Source organism: Ranitomeya variabilis, chromosome 6 (genome assembly GCF_051348905.1).
Source record: "Ranitomeya variabilis isolate aRanVar5 chromosome 6, aRanVar5.hap1, whole genome shotgun sequence".
NCBI lineage: Eukaryota > Metazoa > Chordata > Amphibia > Anura > Dendrobatidae > Ranitomeya > Ranitomeya variabilis.
This window is the reverse complement of record NC_135237.1, coordinates 238,559,332-238,581,168: the sequence shown is the minus strand read 5'-3', so window position 1 is coordinate 238,581,168 and position 21,837 is coordinate 238,559,332. Positions and strand designations below refer to the sequence as shown.

Here is a 21,837-nt window from a genome sequence, read left to right as displayed (position 1 = left end):
GTCCCCCAGCACCTTTTCCCTCCCCACTTATCTCTGCTGAAGACTTTGCCTCATTCTTCAAGCAGAAGATTGATAGCATCAGAGACAGTTTTGGTCAACAAGCCCCAGAGCCCTTCCTCCCGACTTCCCTGCCCTCCACCTCCAAAACAAACTTCTCCACCATTACAGAAGATCAACTCTCCACTCTACTCTCAAGATCGCATCTCACCACCTGTGCACTTGACCCGCTCCCATCCCACTTCATCCCAAACCTCACCAGTGTCTTCATCCCAACCCTAACCCATCTCTTCAACCTATCACTAACAACTGGTGTTTTCCCCTCAAGCTTTAAACATGCCTCCATCACACCTATCCTCAAAAAGCCCTCTCTTGACCCATCCTCTGTATCTAGCTATCGCCCTATATCACTTCTCCCTTATGCCTCCAAACTACTGGAACAACACGTCTACCTTGAACTGTCCTCCCATCTCTCTTCTTGCTCCCTCTTTGACTGCTTACAATCTGGCTTCCGGTCACACCATTCCACTGAAACTGCCCTAACTAAGGTCACCAATGACCTCTTAACCGCCAAGAGCAAGCGACACTACTCTGTCCTCCTCCTCCTCGACCTGTCGGCTGCCTTTGACACAGTGGACCATTCCTTATTATTACAGACCCTCTCATCCCTTGGCATCACAGACTTGGCCCTATCCTGGATCTCATCATACCTAACAGACCGGACATTCAGCGTCTCCCACTCACACACCACCTCCTCACCTCGCCCCCTATCTGTCGGAGTCCCACAAGGTTCAGTCCTAGGGCCCCTGCTCTTCTGCATTTACATCTTTGGCCTGGGACAGCTCATAGAATCTCATGGCTTTCAGTATCACCTCAATGCTGACGAAACACAGATCTACATCTCTGGACCAGATATCACCTCCCTACTAACCAGAATCCCTCAATGTCTGTCCACTATTTCATCCTTCTTCTCCGCTAGATTTCTGAAACTTAACATGGACAAAACAGAATTCATCATCTTTCCCCATCTCACGCGACCCCCCCAACAAACCTATCCTTTACAGTACATGGCTGCCCACTCTCCCCAGTCCCACAAGCTCGCTGCCTCGGGGTAATCCTTGACGGTGATCTCTCAAAAATATTTCACGAATCCGTACATTCCTCAACCAAGAATCTGCAAAAACCCTAGTCCATGCCCTCATCATCTCTTGCCTTGACTACTGCAACCTCCTGCTCTGTGGCCACCCCTCTAACACTCTCGCACCCCTCCAATCTATTCTAAACTCTGCTGCCCGACTAATCCACCTGTCCCCCCGCTATTCCCCGGCCTCTCCCCTCTGTCAATCCCTTCACTGGCTCCCCATTGCCCAGAGACTCCACTACAAAACCCTAACCATGACGTACAAAGCCATCCACAACCTGTCTCCTCCATACATCTGTGACCTCGTCTCCAAGTACTTACCTACACGCAACCTCCGATCCTCACAAGATCTCCTTCTCTACTCCCCTCTTCTCTCCTCTTCCCACAATCGTATACAAGATTTCTCTCGCGTATCACCCCTACTCTGGAACCCTCTACCACAACACATCAGACTCTCGCCTACCATCAAAACCTTCAAAAAGAGCCTGAATACCCACCTCTTCCGACAAGCCTACAACCTGCAGTAATCACCGATCAACCAAACCGCTGCATGACCAGCTTTATCCTCGCCTACTGTATTCTCACCCATCCCTTGTAGATTGTGAGCCTTCGCGGGCAGGGTCCTCTCTCCTCCTGTACCAGTTATGACTTCTATTGTTTAAGATTATTGTACTTGTTTTTATTATGTATACCCCTCCTTACATGTAAAGCGCCATGGAATAAATGGCGCTATAACAATAAATAATAATAATAATAATCATCATTGCATCACTAATTAAAGTAGGTTATGTAAAAAAGACAATTAAAGTAGTGAAAATGTGTTTTCATTGCTGCAGGGGTAACATGTTGACTAGCTTCTAGTAGATTTCACTATAAAGCTTATTGTAACCTGTTATTACCCGTATATACATCTAATTGAAACCGTATTTTCAAAAACTGTCCCAGTTCCTCATGTGGCCCCTAGGGAAAATTATATTGCCGACCCCTGCCCTAGACGGTTCAGCAGGAGTCAACACACTCCCATGCGCCCCCTCCTCTGGTTCAAAGAGTCCTGAGGAAAGTACAGGAAGAAACAGCGAAGATCATCTTGGTGGTGCACTTCTAGCCGAAGAGGAGTTAGTTCCCTCTGCTGAGACAGTTGGCGGAAGAACACCCTATCCTCCTTCCAAAGAAAAGAGACCTGCTCTACCAGGGCCCAGTTCTCCACCACAATCCGGACAGTCTTCAAACTATAAGCATGGAACCTGAGAGGCAGGTACTGAAGTCAAGAGGATTGTCCGACAAAGTGATATCTACCATTTAAGCAAGCAGAAAACCTGTGACCTCTGCTATCTATAAGATCTGGAAGCGCTTCGGCATTTATTGCAGGGAATTGTCAGTAGATACAGCTTGACGGTCATCCCCAAGATTCTTGATTTCCTGCAGACCGGTTTCAATAAGGGTCTTAGACCAAGTACTCTAAGGGTACAGATTTTGGCCCTTAGCGTATTTTTCGACTCTGCCCTATCTACCCACCCCTGGATAGCGATGTTCCCTAGGTGGTATCATCCCCAAACATGAACCAGGAAGAGGTTCTTCCCTCCTTCTGCCAGCAACCTAGGAGCCCGAAGGAGCAATCCTTTCATTGCGTAGATGTTAGGGATACTGTTCTCCAATACCTAGAAGCAACTAAGGACTGCAGACAGGACACAAACTTGTTTGTGCAATATGGGGGCCAAATAGGGATAAGAAAGGGGCCAAACAGACAATAGGTCTAGGCTAGAAAGATCTCCCCCGGAGACTCTTAGGGCCCATTCAACTAAGGCCATAGCTACTTCATGGGCAGAAAGGGGGGCTTCAGTGGATCAGATCTGCAGGGCGCAACATGGTCAAGTCTGAATACTTTGTCGAGGCATTCTAAGCTAGACGTAGTCTCAGGGCAACTGGGCTTCGATAGAAAGGTTCTTCATGCAGTGGTCCCACCCTACACTCACCGGCCACTTTATTAGGTACACCATGCTAGTAACGGGTTGGACCCCCTTTTGCCTTCAGAACTGCCTCAATTCTTCGTGGCATAGATTCAACAAGGTGCTGGAAGCATTCCTCAGAGATTTTGGTCCATATTGACATGATGGCATCACACAGTTGCCGCAGATTTGTCGGCTGCACATCCCAAAGATGCTCCATACAAGGCAGGATGGATCCATGCTTTCATGTTGTTTACGCCAAATTCTGACCCTACCATCCGAATGTCGCAGCAGAAATCGAGACTCATCAGACCAAGCAACGTTTTTCCAATCTTCTACTGTTCAATTTCGATGAGCTTGTACAAATTGTAGCCTCAGTTTCCTGTTCTTAGCTGAAAGGAGTGGTACCCGGTGTGGTCTTCTGCTGCTGTAGCCCATCTGCCTCAAAGTTCGACGCACTGTGCGTTCAGAGATGCTCTTAGGCTACGTTCACATTCGCGGCGGGCGCCGCAGCGGTGCCGCATGCGTCATGCGCCCCTATATTTAACATGGGGGCGCATGGACATGCGTCGCACTTGCGTTTTGCGCCGCATGCGTCGATGCGGCGCCCGCGTCCGGGCGCAGAGGACGCAGCAAGTTGCATTTTTGCTGCGTCCAAAATCAATTAAAAAAAGGACGCATGCGGCGCAAAACGCAGCGTTGTGCATGCGTTCTGCTGCGTTTTTGTTTGCGTTGTGCGCTGCGGCGCCGACGCTGCGGCGCACAACGCAAATGTGAACGTAGCCTTAGGCCTACCTTGGTTGTAACGGGTGGCGATTTGAGTCACTGTTGCCTTTCTATCAGCTCGAACCAGTCTGCCCATTCTCCTCTGACCTCTGGCATCAACAAGGCATTTCCGCCCACAGAACTGCCGCTCACTGGATTTTTTTTCTTTTTCGGACCATTCTCTGTAAACCCTAGAGATGGTTGTGCGTGAAAATCCCAGTAGATCAGCAGTTTCTGAAATACTCAGACCAGCCCTTCTGGCACCAACAACCATGCCACATTCAAAGGCACTCAAATCACCTTTCTTCCCCATACTGATGCTCGGTTTGAACTGCAGGAGATTGTCTTGACCATGTCTACATGCCTAAATGCACTGAGTTGCCGCCATGTGATTGGCTGATTAGAAATTAAGTGTTAACAAGAAGTTGGACAGGTGTACCTAATAAAGTGGCCAGTGAGTGTAGATCATAATACTCTGGTATTCTCAATGGTGCTGTCAGGATTGGTGAACTGGAAAACAGTAATTAGACCTACTGGTAATTGTATTTCCAGGAATCCATCCTGACAACACTGCTAGTTCCCTCCCTTATGATAAATTCTATACTAATGTGATGTAACGTTTGTATAAAGGATAATAAATTTATGTTGCATTCATCCAGATGTGGTACTTCGAAAAGACACTGAGGGGTGGAGATGGGAGGGTCCTTTTAACCTCTTGTTATTTCCTGTCCCAGTAAGGATAAGGAGGACGACCTCCATGGAGCTGTCAGGATGGACTCCTGGAAATACAATTACCGGTAGGTCTAATTACTGTTTTTTTGGACCCAATTAGTTTTGAAGGGACGTGGACAGACATATTAATTTTAGTGGTCTTCTGCCCAGTCTCAAGCTATGGCAACTTGATGGATGAATTCTCTTATAGGAAGATAGATCTTGTGTAAGCCTTGATACTCAGGTCCACCAGAGTCTTCTTCACCATTATCTTGATAGCATCAAGCCATTGGGTTGCTGGTATTGTTCTTCACCTTGTTCCTTCTATTCTTCTGACCATGATGTCCTTCTCCAGTTTGCTCTCTTGGTATGAGGTGTCCAAAGTAGGCAAGTCATAGCTTTGTCCATACATTAATATATATAGATTTGTATTTATTTTTTTTAATACTTCACCATATTAGTTAGGCCATGTGCACACGTTGAGTATTTGGTGAGTATTTGACATCAGTATTTGAAAGCCAAAATCAGGAGTGGGTGAAAAATGCAGAAGTGGTGATGTGTTTCTATTATACTTTTCCTCTGATTGTTCCACTTCTGGTTTTGGCTTATAAATACTGATAAAAAATACTGACAAGTACCTAGATATATGAAGTTCCTCTGACGCTTCACATAAATTTGTACAATGAAAATGCCCTTTTTCCACTAAAATGAAATTTTGACCCTCAATTTTTCATTTTCACATAAAAGAAAATTAACTCTGCAACACATGACGCAGTTTCCACTGAACATGGCACTACCCCATATGTAATTGGAAACTGGCATACAGCAGGGCTTGAATCAAAGGAGTGCGACTGGATTTTTGGAGAGCAAATTTGGCTGTAATAGATTGCGGACGCCATTTTGCATTTGCAGAATCCTTGAGTTGCAACATCGCAAAAACCTCCCAAAAGTGACAACATTTTCACCCCTCAAGAAGTTTATCAAGAGTTGTTGTGAAAAGCTAGAACCTATAAGTGTTTCACGGAATAACATTAATATAAGCACTTCGAACATTGTGCCAGAAAAATCAAAAATTTAAATTTTCCCCCTAAAATGTTGCTTTAGCACAAAATATTTCATGGTCACAAAATCTGAGAAAAAATGATTCCATCCAATTTGTTATACAATATATCCTGAATGCAGCAATATCCCACGTGGGTTATATGTATTCTGACATACATTTTCTTTTGTGTGCAGAAAGCATCAGTGACCAGTCTCCAGATCCATCCCAGTGGGATCACCCAGAGTCGCTGTATTTTCAACAGTGCTACTATACTCCCTACTGAAAAAACACAGAAAAACAGGCAAAGGTGCTTACCTGTTTAGGCCTCAAATCAAATGCACTCTCATGGTGCAGTGGGCCCCAAGTAAAGATGGCGACTGCACAGGTGTGGTATTACCAAATGAGACAGCCAGCCTACAGTCAGGGATTGGCCGCTGGGCACACCAGTTTGCACTGGTGTGCCCAGCGGCCAATCCCTGACTGTAGGCTGGCTGTCTCATTTGGTAATACCACACCTGTGCAGTCGCCATCTTTACTTGGGGCCCACTGCACCATGAGAGTGCATTTGATTTGAGGCCTAAACAGGTAAGCACCTTTGCCTGTTTTTCTGTGTTTTTTCTAGAATAGTGGAGGTTTTTTCCTCTTTTTTTTCCTCCTGTTGTGGTTTATACTCCCTACTGGAACCTATGGAGGCTCTATACACAACTATGGACAAAGCTGAAGCATGAAAGTGCTAGAGAACAAACAGTCAGAAAATAAAATATCTACGTGTTTTTTTCTACTTTATAATATCAAAGATTTGACCCAGAGTTGAGCAGACACACAAAGACTAAGTGTTATACAACAAGAAAGAAACCATTGGCTTTGATCAGTCTCTCACCAAACCATCAAATCAGCTTACCGCTGGAGTTGTCGGAGGAAATATTCCAGAAGTTGTTGAATTGGGGTGCTCTCATTTTCTGCTGCAAAACAGAAGAATATCATTAATACCATTAGTCCAGTCAGTGCAAAAACATCAGTAATAGCAGGTCCCACCTGGATGTGTTCTACATGCTCTAACTGGACGGTCTGTAGGAGTTTCAACTTCTAGTTTTTTCTCTGGTTCAAAATACTCGGTTTCCTCATCCGAATCACAATGTTCTTTTTCTCGTTTTCTCTTTTTTTCTTCCTAAAAACAAAGAAAGGCACAAAGGACATTTATAAATAAACAATAGCAATTATTTAGAACAGTGTAACGCCTAAATTTGGAGTCTGGTTCTAACAGTATGAGCACGACAGCACGGCAAACACAGCTTCTGATCGGCCGCGGTTACCACAATGTCAGAAGACAGCGTGAGCACTCAGCTGTGATCGGAGGTATAAAGTTTACCTCCGGTCACTGGTGTCAGCTGATGGGACTACTGCTCCCATCATCAGACACCTGCTACCACTATTTACAGTGAGAGCAAGAGTGGCGGATGGGAGTATTCATCAACCGCTCTTGCGCTGTAAATAAGAAAAAAAAAAAAAAGGGCTTGGGTTCCTTTGTATTTTTCATAACCAGGCAGGCAAAACTAACAGCTGGGAGCTGCAACCCTCAGCATCAGCAAGGCTAGTTACCAAGAATAGAGGAGTCCCCAAGCCGTATTTTTCAAATAATTTAAATAAATAATAAAAAAAAACGGCATAGGGACCCCTCCATTTTTAACACCCAGTGTCTTAACACACACTTTTCCATTACCAAGCCGTGGGCTTGATGTCACCGGACAATGCAAAGGTGACATCAACCCCACAAATATGAACCCCACTTGCCACCGCTACAAGGCAAGTGGGAAGAGCCAGGCAAAGCGCTAGAATTGGCGCATCTAAAAGATGTGCCTTTTCTGGGTGGCTGCGGTCAGCTATTTATAGGATTGGGGGGGAGGGGGGTCAATATCCATGGCGGCTTGCCAGCCTGAGAATGCCAGCCCCCAGCTGTCAGCTTTAGCAAGGTTGGTTGTCAAAAATGGGGGAAAACCACACCGGTATTTTTTTGTTGCTTTTTTTTTTTAATTATTTGAATTATTAAAAAAAAAAAAAAAAAGTGTGGGGACCCCTTTATTCTTGATAACCAGCCTTGCTGAAGCTGACAGCTGAGGGTTTCAGCACCCAGCTTTGAGTTTGGTCTGGCTGGATATTAAAAAAAGGGGGGAACTCACACGGGGTTTTTTCTCTTTCTTGTTGTGCAATTTTTCCCGAGTACACAGATATCCTATATGTGGGGAAATACTACTGTATGGGAGCACAGCAGTGCATGGAAGGGAAGGAGAGCATTTGACTTTTTGAATGTAAAATTTACTGGAATAAATAGCAGATGCCATGTCGCGTTTGGAGAGCCTCTGATGTGCCTAAACAGTGGAAACTACCCTCAAGTGACACCATTTTGGAAATTATAACCCTTTGAAAATTTATCTACAGATGTAGTGAAGATTTTGACTCCATGGGTGTTTTCCAGAAACAGGCAGTAGTGGATGTTGCTGAGTGAAAATTGCCATTGTAGTGACCAGTCCATCATGTCCAGCTCATGCTTCTGGAGACACGCACCTGTAAATTAGGCGGGCTCTGATCACTACAGAAATGCCAAACATGTGGGTGGTAAATGTTATTTAGGCACACTGGTGCTCAGAATGGAGAGGGGCATTTGGATCTGGGAACGCAGAATTTTGCTGAATTTCTTTCGGGTAGCCTTTGTGCTACCAGTAACATGGAAGCCCCCTATTTTTCTGTTAACAGATGACAGAGCTGAGTGGGGACTTGCTTTTTTGTGGATTGAGTTGAAGCTTTTATTGGGAACATTTTATATAAAGTTTGGGATCTCATTTATCTGGCGCTCTATGCTGACCACTTACTTTGGTGTTTCCATCTAAATCTGAGTGACATGACAGATGAAACCCCAGAGGGATCAGTTCACTATAATGAGACAGCAGATTTACTCTGGACTCCGTCAGGCCTCTGTTCAGTGGTGTCCTTTTCAGAAGTGCATAAAACTGTGTAATCCTAAAAAGACGGACACCGTTGGATCATGGGTCATATGGCATCCACAGTGACTCCATCTGCCTCATTATAGGGAATCTTCAGCCAGAGGTTCTGTGTCAATCAGGTATTTTAGAGATTTTAAGGAAAAACTGCTGTAAGGGCTCAGTGCAGAGCACAGGATAAATGTGCGCCGAGCCTTGCTGCGATACTTGGAGAGGCAGAATTAAAAAAAAAAAATCAACAGCAGGTGAAGAATTAGTTTTATTTATTTATTACGCCGTTCCTCAAGCGGTATAAGTGATTAGGCGACTTTATTCTTCGGGTCGGTGCGATTACAGAAATACCAGATTTATATTGAGTTTTAATGTTTGACAGCTGTAACACACGAAAAGACGCTTTTTATTGTGAAAACTAGTTTTTGCATCACCACATTTTGAGAGCTATAATTTTTCATATTTCGACCGACAGTCAAGTGACGGCTTGTTTTTTTTTGCAGGATGAGCTAACGTTTTTATTGGTATCATTTTCAGGCACATGACATTTTTTGATGGCTTTCTATTCTGATTTTTGGGAGACAGAATGAACAAAAACCAACAATTCAAGAATTGCTTATTGTTTTTATACCGTTCCGTGTGTACTAAAATTGGTAAGACAGCTTTATTCTTCAGGTTAGTACAATTACAGCGATACGTCATTTATATCTTTTTTTTTATGTTTTGGCGCTTTTACACAATAAAAACTATTTTATATAAAAAATAATTATTTCTGCATCGCTTTATTTTGAGAGCTATAGCTTTTTTATTATTCTGCTGATGGGAGTTGTATGGCGGCTTGTTTTTTGTGGGACAAGATGACGTATTCAGCTGTACCATTTTTATTTACATCCGTCTTTTTGATAGCGTTTTATTGCACTTTTTGCTCGGCGGTATGATGATAAAGAATAGTTTTTTGCCTCGTTTATTTTTTTTACGGTGTGCACTGAAGGGGTTAACTAGTGGGACTTTTTATTGAGAGGGTAGTTATGGACGTGGCAATACCAAATGTGTACTTTTATTGTTTTTTTTAATTTACATAAATAAATGTATTTATTGGAAAAATATATTTTTTTTTCTTTATTTGGGGATTTTTATTTTTATTTTTTTATTTTTTTACACTTTGTAATTTATTTATTTTTTTTTTAACTTTTTTACATTATCCCAGCATGGGACATCTATTTATGAAACTACTATAACCCTTAAATTCTTATGATAACATAGATAAGATAAAATATCACTGTTTATTTAAATCCGCTAAAACCATGTAACAACTACAACCAAATATTCACATGGAACACACAACCGTGCACTCTAGATGACCCTACCAAAGAACCCTATTTAAGCTACCTACCTAACAGTGGAGGTTGGCACCCTAGGTTTATAACGAGACTGGCGCCCCCACTCACCGGCGGCTGTCCCTATGTCTCCTGGCACATAACCTGATATACGTGTCACATTTGTAGCCGCATGGATACTAGACAGGAAAGGATAGGCAGGTCTAATAATAACTGGATATGTATATCTATTGATAAATATCCATATATACAAGCTTGGTTAGTGGTAGGGTGAAGTACACGGACAGAAGACAAACAATGTTCATAACAAAAAAGTGCTCGTGTTTAAAAGTAAAAACCTCACTACCTCTGTACTCTGCTGGTATGCGTCCTGCCTGACTGTGCGGGTTGGCACCCTACTTGGCAGCGGAAGTGGCACCCCCACTCAACGAAGACTGACCCTGGGATGCCCTAAATATTCTGTTGCCAGATGAATCGGGGCCAGAACTAGATATGTATATACATACAAGCAGGCAAGACACAAGATACCACAGCAAGTGAATAAATAAATAAATAAATAACAATCTTCAGCTGAAGATAGCATTTGGATAAATCCAAAACATGATAGTCAGAGGGTGGGACTGATACTTATCAAGGATGATATTTCATACGCCTCTACGCGTTTCACCCAGACGGATCATCAGGAGGCCTTGATGTATAGATGCTGCATGGAATCACGGTTGATCTACTTATATACATGTGTTAATGAGTTAATGGGCATTCAGGCAGTGTGTTGATTCAATGCACTAGAGCCTGGGAGAGAGTCGCCATATTGGAGTAGCCCTGATATATTAACACAGGTGCCTATAGCATATACGCTGCCTAGTGGCCACAGTCTGCTATTAAAGACATACTACTTAAGGCTGTTTATTAGATGATTGACCCCCTATCATTTTATATCCCTCTGTTCTAATAGGGAGTTCTGGCGTGCATTACCTTATGAGGCGCCTATCATTGCGCATGTACGGCCTCAGTGCGCCCACTGACGCATACCGATGACGCACTAACTACAACTACATCCCCCGTCGGCGCCAAAGCAAGAGATGCCGACGCCCCTCTGCGCTCACCTGCACGCATCAACCCACGTGTCACCTGAAAACGCCCGGAAGGTGTCCCTGCGCTAACAGGAACCGCCGACACAGACGCGTCCAGCAGTGCTGATACATACTTCCGGTATGCGTGTCAGCTGGACCGCATGGCATAGCGCATGCGCGAACCTACCAGCGCTAGTGCGCAATGCATATATGCATGTCAGCCTGACTGCATAGTATTGCGCTTGCGCTCACATACTGTACTGCAGGGCAGTGAACCCCACAAGCCATAAACTTTGCTATACAAACTCCAACATGAGCCAAATAATAAAGCCCCCCAAAAGCACAGGATAAACAACCAACCCCTGACATAAAGCCCAGCAGGCTGATAATTATACGGACTATTGTACCAGTAATCAATTGTGTAGTCCGCATTAGTACCGCCCGATATGCTAGTAATTATACGGCCTATTGTACCAGTTATCAGTCATGCAGTCCACATAGGAACCGCCTTTGATAAGATATTACAATCTTAACCATGTACATAGTGCTTACTATTCGGTGTCTATATTGATGAGGTACTTCGCCCATTTGTATTAACTCTTCCGTCATATATAAGAGACACATCAGATTTACTATTGAAAATAGAGGATGTGCAATTTGCTGAGGGGTCCCTCTTGGCCTCCATAGATGTGGAGGCCTTGTACAGCAATATTCCACATCATCTGGGACTTAAAGCTGTTAACCACTTTCTCAGATCAAGATCAGTCCAACATTTGGCGCATAGTAACTTTGTACTGGATCTGTTGCAATTTACACTCACAAAAATTTTTTTTCTCTTTGACAGGAAGCACTTCCACCAGCTCAGGGGCACCGCGATGGGGAGTCCTTGTGCCCCATCGTATGCAAACTTGTTCCTGGGCTGGTGGGAGGAAACCATAGTCTTCACGGACGAGAGTAAATGGTGGCATCAATTTGTGGGTATTTGGTATAGATTCATAGATGACATTTTCGTCATATGGCAGGGTCCTAAACAAGGCTTTATTGATTTCATCCAAGAACTTAATACAAATACCATTGGTATGATGTTCACTTTTGACATCAGTGAAAAGACCCTGCCATTTGTAGATGTCTATATCCAAAAAAAAGATGATGGTCATCTGAGTACTCAAATTTATCACAAACCTACTAGTACCAACAGCCTGTTGAGATTGGATAGCCACCATCCCAGAGCCTTAAAACGTGGTATCCCCAAGGGTCAATTTATGAGGCTGAGAAGGAACTGCTCTGACATAGACACATTCATCAAACAATCGGGAGACATGAGGAAGAGATTTTTAGAGAAGGGGTACCCTAGAGGTGTGATTGAATCGGCATATAACTATGCCTTCTCACAAGATAGAAGTACTCTCTTACAACCACATAACAGACCCACAGGTGCTAATTCTGATCAGATTAGAATCATAGGCACTTTTGACAGTCAAAATGACAGAGTTGTTAAAGTGTTATCCAAGCACTGGGATATCTTGATGTCTGACCCTGACCTTAGTAAATGGATTGGCCCTAGGCCCTTGATTACTTACAGGAAGGGCAGGTCTTTGAAAGACAATTTAGTTCACAGCCATTTCAAGAGGTCCACTCCACCAGGTACCTGGCTGGACCGCAAGACATGTGGTTTCTTCAGATGTGGAGGATGCATTAATTGTAGGTTTATGAGACCAGGAAAATTTGTTATAAGCTCTACGACTGGAAAAAAGTTCTATATACGTGACTTTGCCAACTGTAAGACAAGTGGCCTTATCTACATAGCCACATGCAGCTGTCCCAAAGATTACATTGGGAAAACCAGGAGGGAGTTTAGGAGATGTGTTGGGGAACACATTGGTGACATCAAGCATAATCGTGACACCCCGGTTGCTCGACATATGAATGAACATCATGGTGGCAATATTCATGAAATATCCTTTAGCGTTATTGAGGTATATACGCCTAATCCGAGGGGTGGCAATTTCGATCGATTATTATTACAGAAGGAATGTGCCTGGATTCACCGGGTGGATTGTATGGCCCCACATGGCCTATACGAAAACGTTTCCTATGCATGCTTCCTATGATCTAGACATCTATGTTTTGCTCCTTTCTATTTCCATATTACCAAACGTTTGATGTCCTCAGCTCTATATTTAGTCTGTCAAGTGGGCACTGTGATCGAGAAATTAAAACTAGCCATGACACTCGTATACTCCCTGAATACGACGGGGGTTCACAGCAATGACTGTGGGTACATAAGATATCCAACCCCATGTTTTCATACATGGCGGTTTCACATGATAGTTTACACTGTATCTTAGTAAGCACTATATACATGGTTAAGTTTGTAATATCTTATCAAAGGCGGTTCCTATGTGGACTGCATGACTGATAACTGGTACAACAGGCCGTATAATTACTAGCATATCGGGCGGTACTAATGCGGACTACACAATTGATAACTGGTACAATAGTCCGTATAATTATCAGCCTGCTGGGCTTTATGTCAGGGGTTGGTTGTTTATCCTGTGCTTTTGGGGGGCTTTATTATTTGGCTCATGTTGGAGTTTGTATAGCAAAGTTTATGGCTTGTGGGGTTCACTGCCCTGCAGTACAGTATGTGAGCGCAAGCGCAATACTATGCAGTCAGGCTGACATGCATATAAGCATTGCGCACTAGCGCTGGTAGGTTCGCGCATGCGCTATGCCATGCGGTCCAGCTGACACACATACCGGAAGTATGTATCAGCGCTGCTGGACGCGTCTGTGTCGACGGTTCCTGTTAGCGCAGGGACACCTTCCGGGCGTTTTCAGGTGACACGTGGGTTGATGCGTGCAGGTGAGCGCAGAAAGGCGTCGGCATCTCTTGCTTTGGCGCTGACGGCAGATGTAGTTGTAGTTAGTGCCTCATCGGTATGCGTCACTGGGCGCACTGTGGCCGTACATGCGCTATGATAGGCGCCTCATAAGGTAATGCACGCCAGAACTCCCTATTAGAACAGAGGGATATAAAATGATAGGGGGTCAATCATCTAATAAACAGCCTTAAGTAGTATGTCTTTAATAGACTGTGGCCACTAGGCAGCGTATATGCTTTAGGCACCTGTGTTAATATATCAGGGCTACTCCAATATGGCGACTCTCTCCCAGGCTCTAGTGCATTGAATCAACACACTGCCTGAATGCCCATTAACTCATTAACACATGTATATACATAGTTACATAGTTATTACGGTTGAAGGAAGACTTTAAGTCCATCTAGTTCAACCCATAGCCTAACATGCCCTAACATGTTGATCCAGGGGAAGGCAAAAAAAACCCATGTGGTAAGAGTAAGCTCCACCATGGGGAAAAAAATTCCTTCCCGACCCCACATATGGCAATCAGACTAGTTCCCTGGATCAACGCCCTATCAAGGAATCTAATATATATACCCTGTAACATTATACTTTTCCAGAAAGGTATCCAGTCCCCTCTTAAACTTAAGTAATGACTCACTCATTACAACATCATACGGCAGAGAGTTCCATAGTCTCACTGCTCTTACAGTAAAGAATCCGCGTCTGTTATTATGCTTAAACCTTTTTTCCTCCAGATGTAGAGGATGCCCCCTTGTCCCTGTCACTGGTCTATGATTAAAAAGATCATTAGAGGGGGCGTGGCCTGACGTTAGATGGCGCAGGTCGCATAGAGCGGGAGCTCCGGTCCCAGGACTTGCTAAGCGGCACATAGCGGTACACAGAAGGCACCTCCGCTCCTACAATTCCCCACACCGCCTGCTTACCGGTCGGTGAGTCTATGGGGAAATCTAAACCCGGCGCTGGGGATCCATCACGGCGCATTGTGGACTTCTTTGTGGCCTCCCCGCCACAGTCACAGAAATCCAAGATGGCGCCGCTCTCTCCCAGATCCTCCAGAGCTGCGCGCCGAGGCTCTCAATCCTCTGTCTCTAGCGCTGCAGCGCCTCATCTCCCTGATGCTCCGGTTACAGCGTCGCTCCTCAGAGAAATGCTGGGGGATCTCCGTGCCTCCCTGCAGGACGACATGCGCTCCATGATGGCGGAGCTCAGAGGTGAGGTGGAAGAACTTGGGAGCCGTACTGACCACTTAGAAAATAAAATGTCAGAGCTGGTGTCCTCCCACAATGAGTTATGGGATGCCCATGATAGTTTGCAATTGCTGGCTACAAGGACCCATGCTAAAACTCTGGATCTAGAGGATAGGTCTAGACGGAATAATGTTAAGATCAGAGTCGTTGCTGAATCTGTAGGGACTGAAGATCTTAAAGCCTTCCTACAAGATTTTATTCTTACTGTTCTCCCAAGCTACACTAAAGAAGGCATCATAATTGAGCATATACATCGGATCCCCAAGCCCTCAGGGCTAGATCCCTCGGTCCCTAGGGACGTTCTTGCTCGTATTCATTTCTTTGTCATGAAGGATGAATTCTTACAAGCCCTGAGAGCAAATCCATCATTGCCTGAACGTTTTGCAACAATCTCTGTTTTCCCGGACCTATCGCCTGGAACTCTAGCTCTACGTAGGGAATTTCTCCCATATACCACAATTCTTAGAGAAAAAGGAATATTATACCGCTGGGGATTCCCCACCAAGCTCTGCATTCGCAAAGATGGTTCTATCATCACGTGCCTAACTCCGGCGCAAGCAGCCAAGACTTTGTCGCAATGGGGCTTTGATCTTCCTGCACCACCCTCTGGCGCAGCTTCCTCCAAGCGTGATGGACCTACCCCCCGAAGACGGCGTATTATTCCTGATTGGAAGGTCGCCTGAGGTGTTATATTTCTGCATTTCCTGGTTGGAAATGTTTTTTTCCCTTTTCCCTCAAAATTTTTGTACTCTTTTTCTTATCTTTTTTTTCTCTCTTGCTGCTAACCTTTGCTGAGGTTGGTCCCTGGTGGGCCCTCTTCAGTTTATTGCCCCACTGGTGAACTGTTTTTTTGTCTTCACCTTGGACTCAGGAATTCCCTGAATAGTCCTCTGTTGTAATGCTCTGTTATTTGGTTCCCCTTTTTCCCTTCCTTCCCCCCTCCCATATTTCAGATTGCTTTCATAACACTGCCCATGTTGCTGTTGCTCTTTGTTATTAGCACACGTTTTCATATATAAGTCTTATAATTGTTTACGATGAGTGTGTCATTATATTCTATTAATGTCAATGGACTTAATTCTCCTGGCAAGAGATCACTGGTCTGGCGTCAGCTTGCTAAGTCTAAGCAGGACATTATATGCTTACAAGAATCTCATCTGCTAGAACAAGATAATGTTAGAATGTACTCTAATCTGTATCCCTACCAATTTTTTGCAAATGGGAATTCCAAAAAAGCTGGGGTAGCAATTTTTTTTAGTAGGGCTAATTCCTTTCAGCTAATTAGCTCTGTGGCTGACCCCGCGGGCAGATATATTATAATTTTATGTTTAATCAACAATGCTCCCTACACCATTGCCTCTGTGTATGGACCGAATGTGGGCCAATCTAAGTTCCTGAATTCCTTTTTTTTAGAGCTAAGTAAATTTCAACATGGGTATAAACTAGTCGCTGGAGACTGTAATATTCCTATATCTAAAAGTCTAGACTGCTCGTCACATTCTGGGTCTAGAGGTGAAGCAGCCCATTTAATTAAATCCAACAATCTCCATGATATTTGGAGATACCTTCACTGTAATGAGAGAGACTACACGTTTTGGTCACCTCGTCACGCTTCCTATAGCAAAATAGATTATATTTTAGTTGACGACGTAGCTCTTCCCCACTGTATTGCTGCGTCTATAGGAAATATCACATGGTCCGACCATGCTCCAGTATCAGTTTCTCTAGAGGACCCACTTGCAATCAGACCCCCTTCACACTTGGCGCCTTAACAGCCACCTCCTTTCTGAGCAGGCGAACTCCTCTCAGATCGAACGCTCTTTGCAGGAATTTTTTGCCTTTAATGACTCTTCAGATGTGCGCGAGGACTCCCTTTGGTTCGCTCACAAGGCAGTAGTGCGTGGCCTCTTTATTAAGATGGCTGCGACAGCTAAACGTAAATATAACTCCAATCTCCAGTCTGCCCTAGCTGAAGTGTCCCAGTTGGAGTCCCGCCACAAAGCCCAACCCTCTGCCCAACTCTTTTCTAACCTGTCAACTGCACGACTTCACCTCCGACAGCTTCTTTTGCATAAAGCAGAATACTCACTAAGGAAGTCTAGGGCTACATTTTATTCTATGGGAGATAGAGCTGGTTCTTTTCTTGCTAGGCGCGTGAAAAAAAAGGAAGTCCAGTCTAAAATTCCCTATCTTCTTAAACCAGATGGCGCCCGTATTTATAACCCTATTCATATTGCGGAAGAATTTGCTTCATATAATGCCTCCCTGTATAATCTTGGCTCTGACCCGGATACCCCCCAACCTTCCCAGGCCTCAATAACTGCCTTTTTAGGTAAAGCAAACCTCCCTACGGTTACACCGGAACAGTTATCCTTTCTCAATGCCCCTATTGAGGCGTTTGAGATATCACAAATAATTAGAGAAGCCAAAAAGCGGTCGGCCCCTGGCCCAGACGGCTTTTCCTTTTTTTACTATTCCCAGTTTCTCTCGATCCTATCTCCCTATCTTTTACGTTTGTTTAATTTTTGGCGTTCAACCGGCTCTATTTGAAAAGAAGGTTTGGAGGCCTGTATATCAACTCTGCCCAAACCTGGGAAACCTATGACCTCCCCTAGTGATTTTCGCCCTATAGCCCTTTTAAATTGCGACATTAAAATTTATGCTAAAGTCTGGGCTAATAGGTTAATGTCAGTCCTCCCATCCCTGATTCATGCAGATCAAGTTGGCATTGTTCCAGGCAGACAGACTAGGGATGGTACGAGACGTCTGATTGACCTATTGGATGTTGTGGAGGGGGGGAGGCTTCCCTGTGTGTTCCTATCCCTCGACGCGGAGAAGGCGTTCGACAGAGTGCACTGGGGTTATATTGCTGCTACTCTGCATAAATTCGGTCTTGTTGGCCAGATTTTCTCAGCCGTCATGGCCTTGTACTCCAACCCATGTGCCTCTGTCCGTTCTGCTGGCTTCAAATCCCGTGTCTTCTCCATCTCGAACGGGACTCGGCAGGGTTGCCTCCCATCATCTTTGCTCTTATCATGGAGCCTCTGGCGGCGGCGGTGAGACAATGCTCGGACATTAAGGGTGTACTGGTGGGTAATCAAGAACACAAGATTGGTCTCTATGCGGACGATGTGGTTCTGACCTGTTCTGCTCCCCTCTGTTCGCTGTCTGCAATTTCTTGCATTCTTTCTCAGTTTGCCGAAGCCTCCTATTATAAGCTTAACCAGTCCAAATCCACAATTTTTCCCCTTTTCATTTCACCTTCCCTTCAACTTCAAATCCAAGCTAAATATCCTTTTACTTGGTCCCCCCTGGGCTTTACATATCTAGGCATACAAATTATCCATCTTAAAAGCATAGTCCGAGTTAACTGTGATTCAGTCCTTCTTGAAATTAAAAAGGAGTTGGACCGTCTCTCCAATTCCCACCTTTCATGGATGGCCAGAATACAAACGTCTAAAATGTTAATTCTACCTAAACTTATATATCTCTTTAGATGTCTTCCTCTTTCCATTCCCTCTAAATATCTCTCAACTTTTCAATCAGTTATTGATCGTTTTATTTGGCAAAATAAGCCTCATAGGATAAAGCGGTAAATAATGTCTCTTCCGTATTCTAAAGGAGGTTTGGGTGTTCCTAAAATTCATTTGTATCACAAAGCTGCTCTCATAGAACCTTTAAAGATTTGGTGGGAGGGGAATTCTTTTCTCCAATGGTTTATTATTGAATCGCAATTTGCCCCTAGAGGCTCCCTAAGATTACTACTGGAGCTTTGCTTACTCCAACTACCTAGTCGGATCCCCTCTCTTAAAACAATCGCTTCTGCCTCAAAAATTTGGACAATTTTATGCCCTATGCATTGGCCATTCTTATTTGATCATGTTTCTATTCGGGCACTGGGGGGGTCGGTGGAGGGCCTGTCTCTCTCCGCTTGGGGGGACTGCAGGATACGCTGGATCAATGACCTTTACGATGGGTCGGGCCTGAGGTCATTTACAGATCTTTCTTCTCAATATAATCTACCTCCTAAGGCCTTTTTTCAATATTATCAAGTCCGCAGTCTTCTGAAGCGCCAAAACTGGTCTGGTGCGCCCACGTCCTCCCTGGGGGAGGAGACTCAGGTCCAGAGGTTCTTTAGACCCAATACCTGGATTTCACACGGTATTTCAATAATTTACAAATCTCTTCTCTCCCATGACTTCTCGGATAGACTCTCCTTTATGTCCACTTGGGAGGCTGCACTCTCGTTTGCCGCCTCCTTTGAGGATTGGAGTTCGGCTATGCAACACCCCTCTAAATTCTCTTCGTGCCTCGGTCACCTTGAGCACACCAAAAAAATTCAGCTCTTGTGGTATCTCACACCTTCCAAATTAGCCAAATTTTATCCTACAGTTTCCCCTCTATGTTGGAAAAATTGTAACCTTACTGGTTTGCTTGCTCATGTGTGGTGGAGTTGCCCCTGTTTGCAGGTGTTTTGGCGCCAGGTTGAAGTCATCCTTTTGGAGGTAATCCGCATCCCTATTACGCTAACAGGTCCTTTAGCAGTCCTTGGCATATCACTGATAGAGTTCCCTCCTTCCCTACAACCTATCATATCTAATATTCTCGTAGCAGCTAGACTATGCATTGCAAAGTACTGGAAGTCCTCGACTATACCCTTGGGCTCTGAATTAATCGCTAAGATTAATCTTCACTTTAGCTATGAATCAATCACCGCTGACTGTCTCTCAAAAAAAAATAAGGTTATTACATGGTGGGACCCGTGGATCTCTTCACCCTTTTTTTCATCCCCAGAACTCCCTCCTTCCCCTGTTCCTGTTATATAAATGGTTCTTGTGTTCCACTGAGATGTATGGGTCCTTCACTATCTCTGTTTTTAAGGTCTTGAATATATGATCTTTTGCCTTACTATGCTCTTCATGTAGCAATCTTTATCCCCCCTCCCCTCCCTCCCTCTGTCCTGTATTTGTATTTCTTCTTTTTTATACAATAAAAATTTGAATGGTTAAAAAAAAAAGATCATTAGAAAGGTCTTTGTACTGTCCCCTCATATATTTATACATTAACATAAGATCACCCCTTAGCCTTCGTTTTTCCAAACTAAATAGCCCAAAGTATAATAACCTATCTTGGTATTGCAGACCCCCCAGTCCTCTAATAACCTTGGTCGCTCTTCTCTGCACCCGCTCCAGTTCAGCTATGTCTTTCTTATACACCGGAGACCAGAACTGTGCACAGTATTCTAAGTGAGGTCGAACTAGTGACTTGTATAGAGGTAAAATTATGTTCTCCTCATGAGCATCTATGCCTCTTTTAATGCATCCCATTATTTTATTTGCTTTTGTAGCAGCTGCCTGACACTGGCCACTGAATATGAGTTTGTCATCCACCCATACACCCAGGTCTTTATCATTGATGGTTTTGCCCAGAGTTTTAGAATTAAGCACATAGTTATACATCTTATTACTTCTACCCAAGTGCATGACCTTACATTTATCCCCATTAAAGCTCATTTGCCATTTATCAGCCCAAGCTTCTAGTTTACATAAATCATCCTGTAATATAAAATTGTCCTCCTCTGTATGGATTACCCTGCAGAGTTTAGTGTCATCTGCAAATATTGAAATTCTACTCTGAATGCCCCCTACAAGGTCATTAATAAATATGTTAAAAAGAATAGGGCTCAATACTGACCCCTGTGGTACCCCACTGCTAACCGCGACCCAGTCCGAGTGTGCTCCATTAATAACCACCCTTTGTTTCCTGTCCCTGAGCCAGCTATCAATCCACTTACACATATTTTCCCCTATCCCCATTATTCTCATTTTATGTAACAACCTTTTGTGTGGCACCGTGTCAAAAGCTTTTGAAAAGTGAAGTAGATATAAGTAGATCAACCGTGATTCCATGCAGCATCTATACATCAAGGCCTCCTGATGATCCGTCTGGGTGAAACGCGTAGAGGCGTATGAAATATCATCCTTGATAAGTATCAGTCCCACCCTCTGACTATCATGTTTTGGATTTATCCAAATGCTATCTTCAGCTGAAGATTGTTATTTATTTATTTATTTATTCACTTGCTGTGGTATCTTGTGTCTTGCCTGCTTGTATGTATATACATATCTAGTTCTGGCCACGATTCATCTGGCAACAGAATATTTAGGGCATCCCAGGGTCAGTCTTCGTTGAGTGGGGGTGCCACTTCCGCTGCCAAGTAGGGTGCCAACCCGCACAGTCAGGCAGGACGCATACCAGCAGAGTACAGAGGTAGTGAGGTTTTTACTTTTAAACACGAGCACTTTTTTGTTATGAACATTGTTTGTCTTCTGTCCGTGTACTTCACCCTACCACTAACCAAGCTTGTATATATGGATATTTATCAATAGATATACATATCCAGTTATTATTAGACCTGCCTATCCTTTCCTGTCTAGTATCCATGCGGCTACAAATGTGACACGTATATCAGGTTATGTGCCAGGAGACATAGGGACAGCCGCCGGTGAGTGGGGGCGCCAGTCTCGTTATAAACCTAGGGTGCCAACCTCCACTGTTAGGTAGGTAGCTTAAATAGGGTTCTTTGGTAGGGTCATCTAGAGTGCACGGTTGTGTGTTTCCATGTGAATATTTGGTTGTAGTTGTTACATGGTTTTAGCGGATTTAAATAAACAGTGATATTTTATCTTATCTATGTTATCAT

General features: G+C 44.0%; 1 protein-coding gene across 10 annotated transcripts in view; it reads right to left on the bottom strand.

Moving 5' to 3' along the window:
• The window catches only part of BRD9 (bromodomain containing 9), a 301,749-nt gene that overhangs the window by 240,459 nt on the left and 39,453 nt on the right, over positions 1-21,837 (bottom strand). For 7 of the 10 annotated variants that reach the window (XM_077269514.1, XM_077269516.1, XM_077269517.1 and 4 more), the window contains exons 3-4: positions 6,638-6,770; positions 6,504-6,564 (exon numbers count right to left, since the gene is read on the bottom strand). In XM_077269514.1, coding sequence (XP_077125629.1) covers positions 6,504-6,564; positions 6,638-6,770 — 194 coding nt within the window. The remainder of the gene's footprint in view (positions 1-6,503; positions 6,565-6,637; positions 6,771-21,837) is intronic. The other 3 variants (XM_077269515.1, XM_077269523.1, XM_077269520.1) reach the window with 1 other exon arrangement.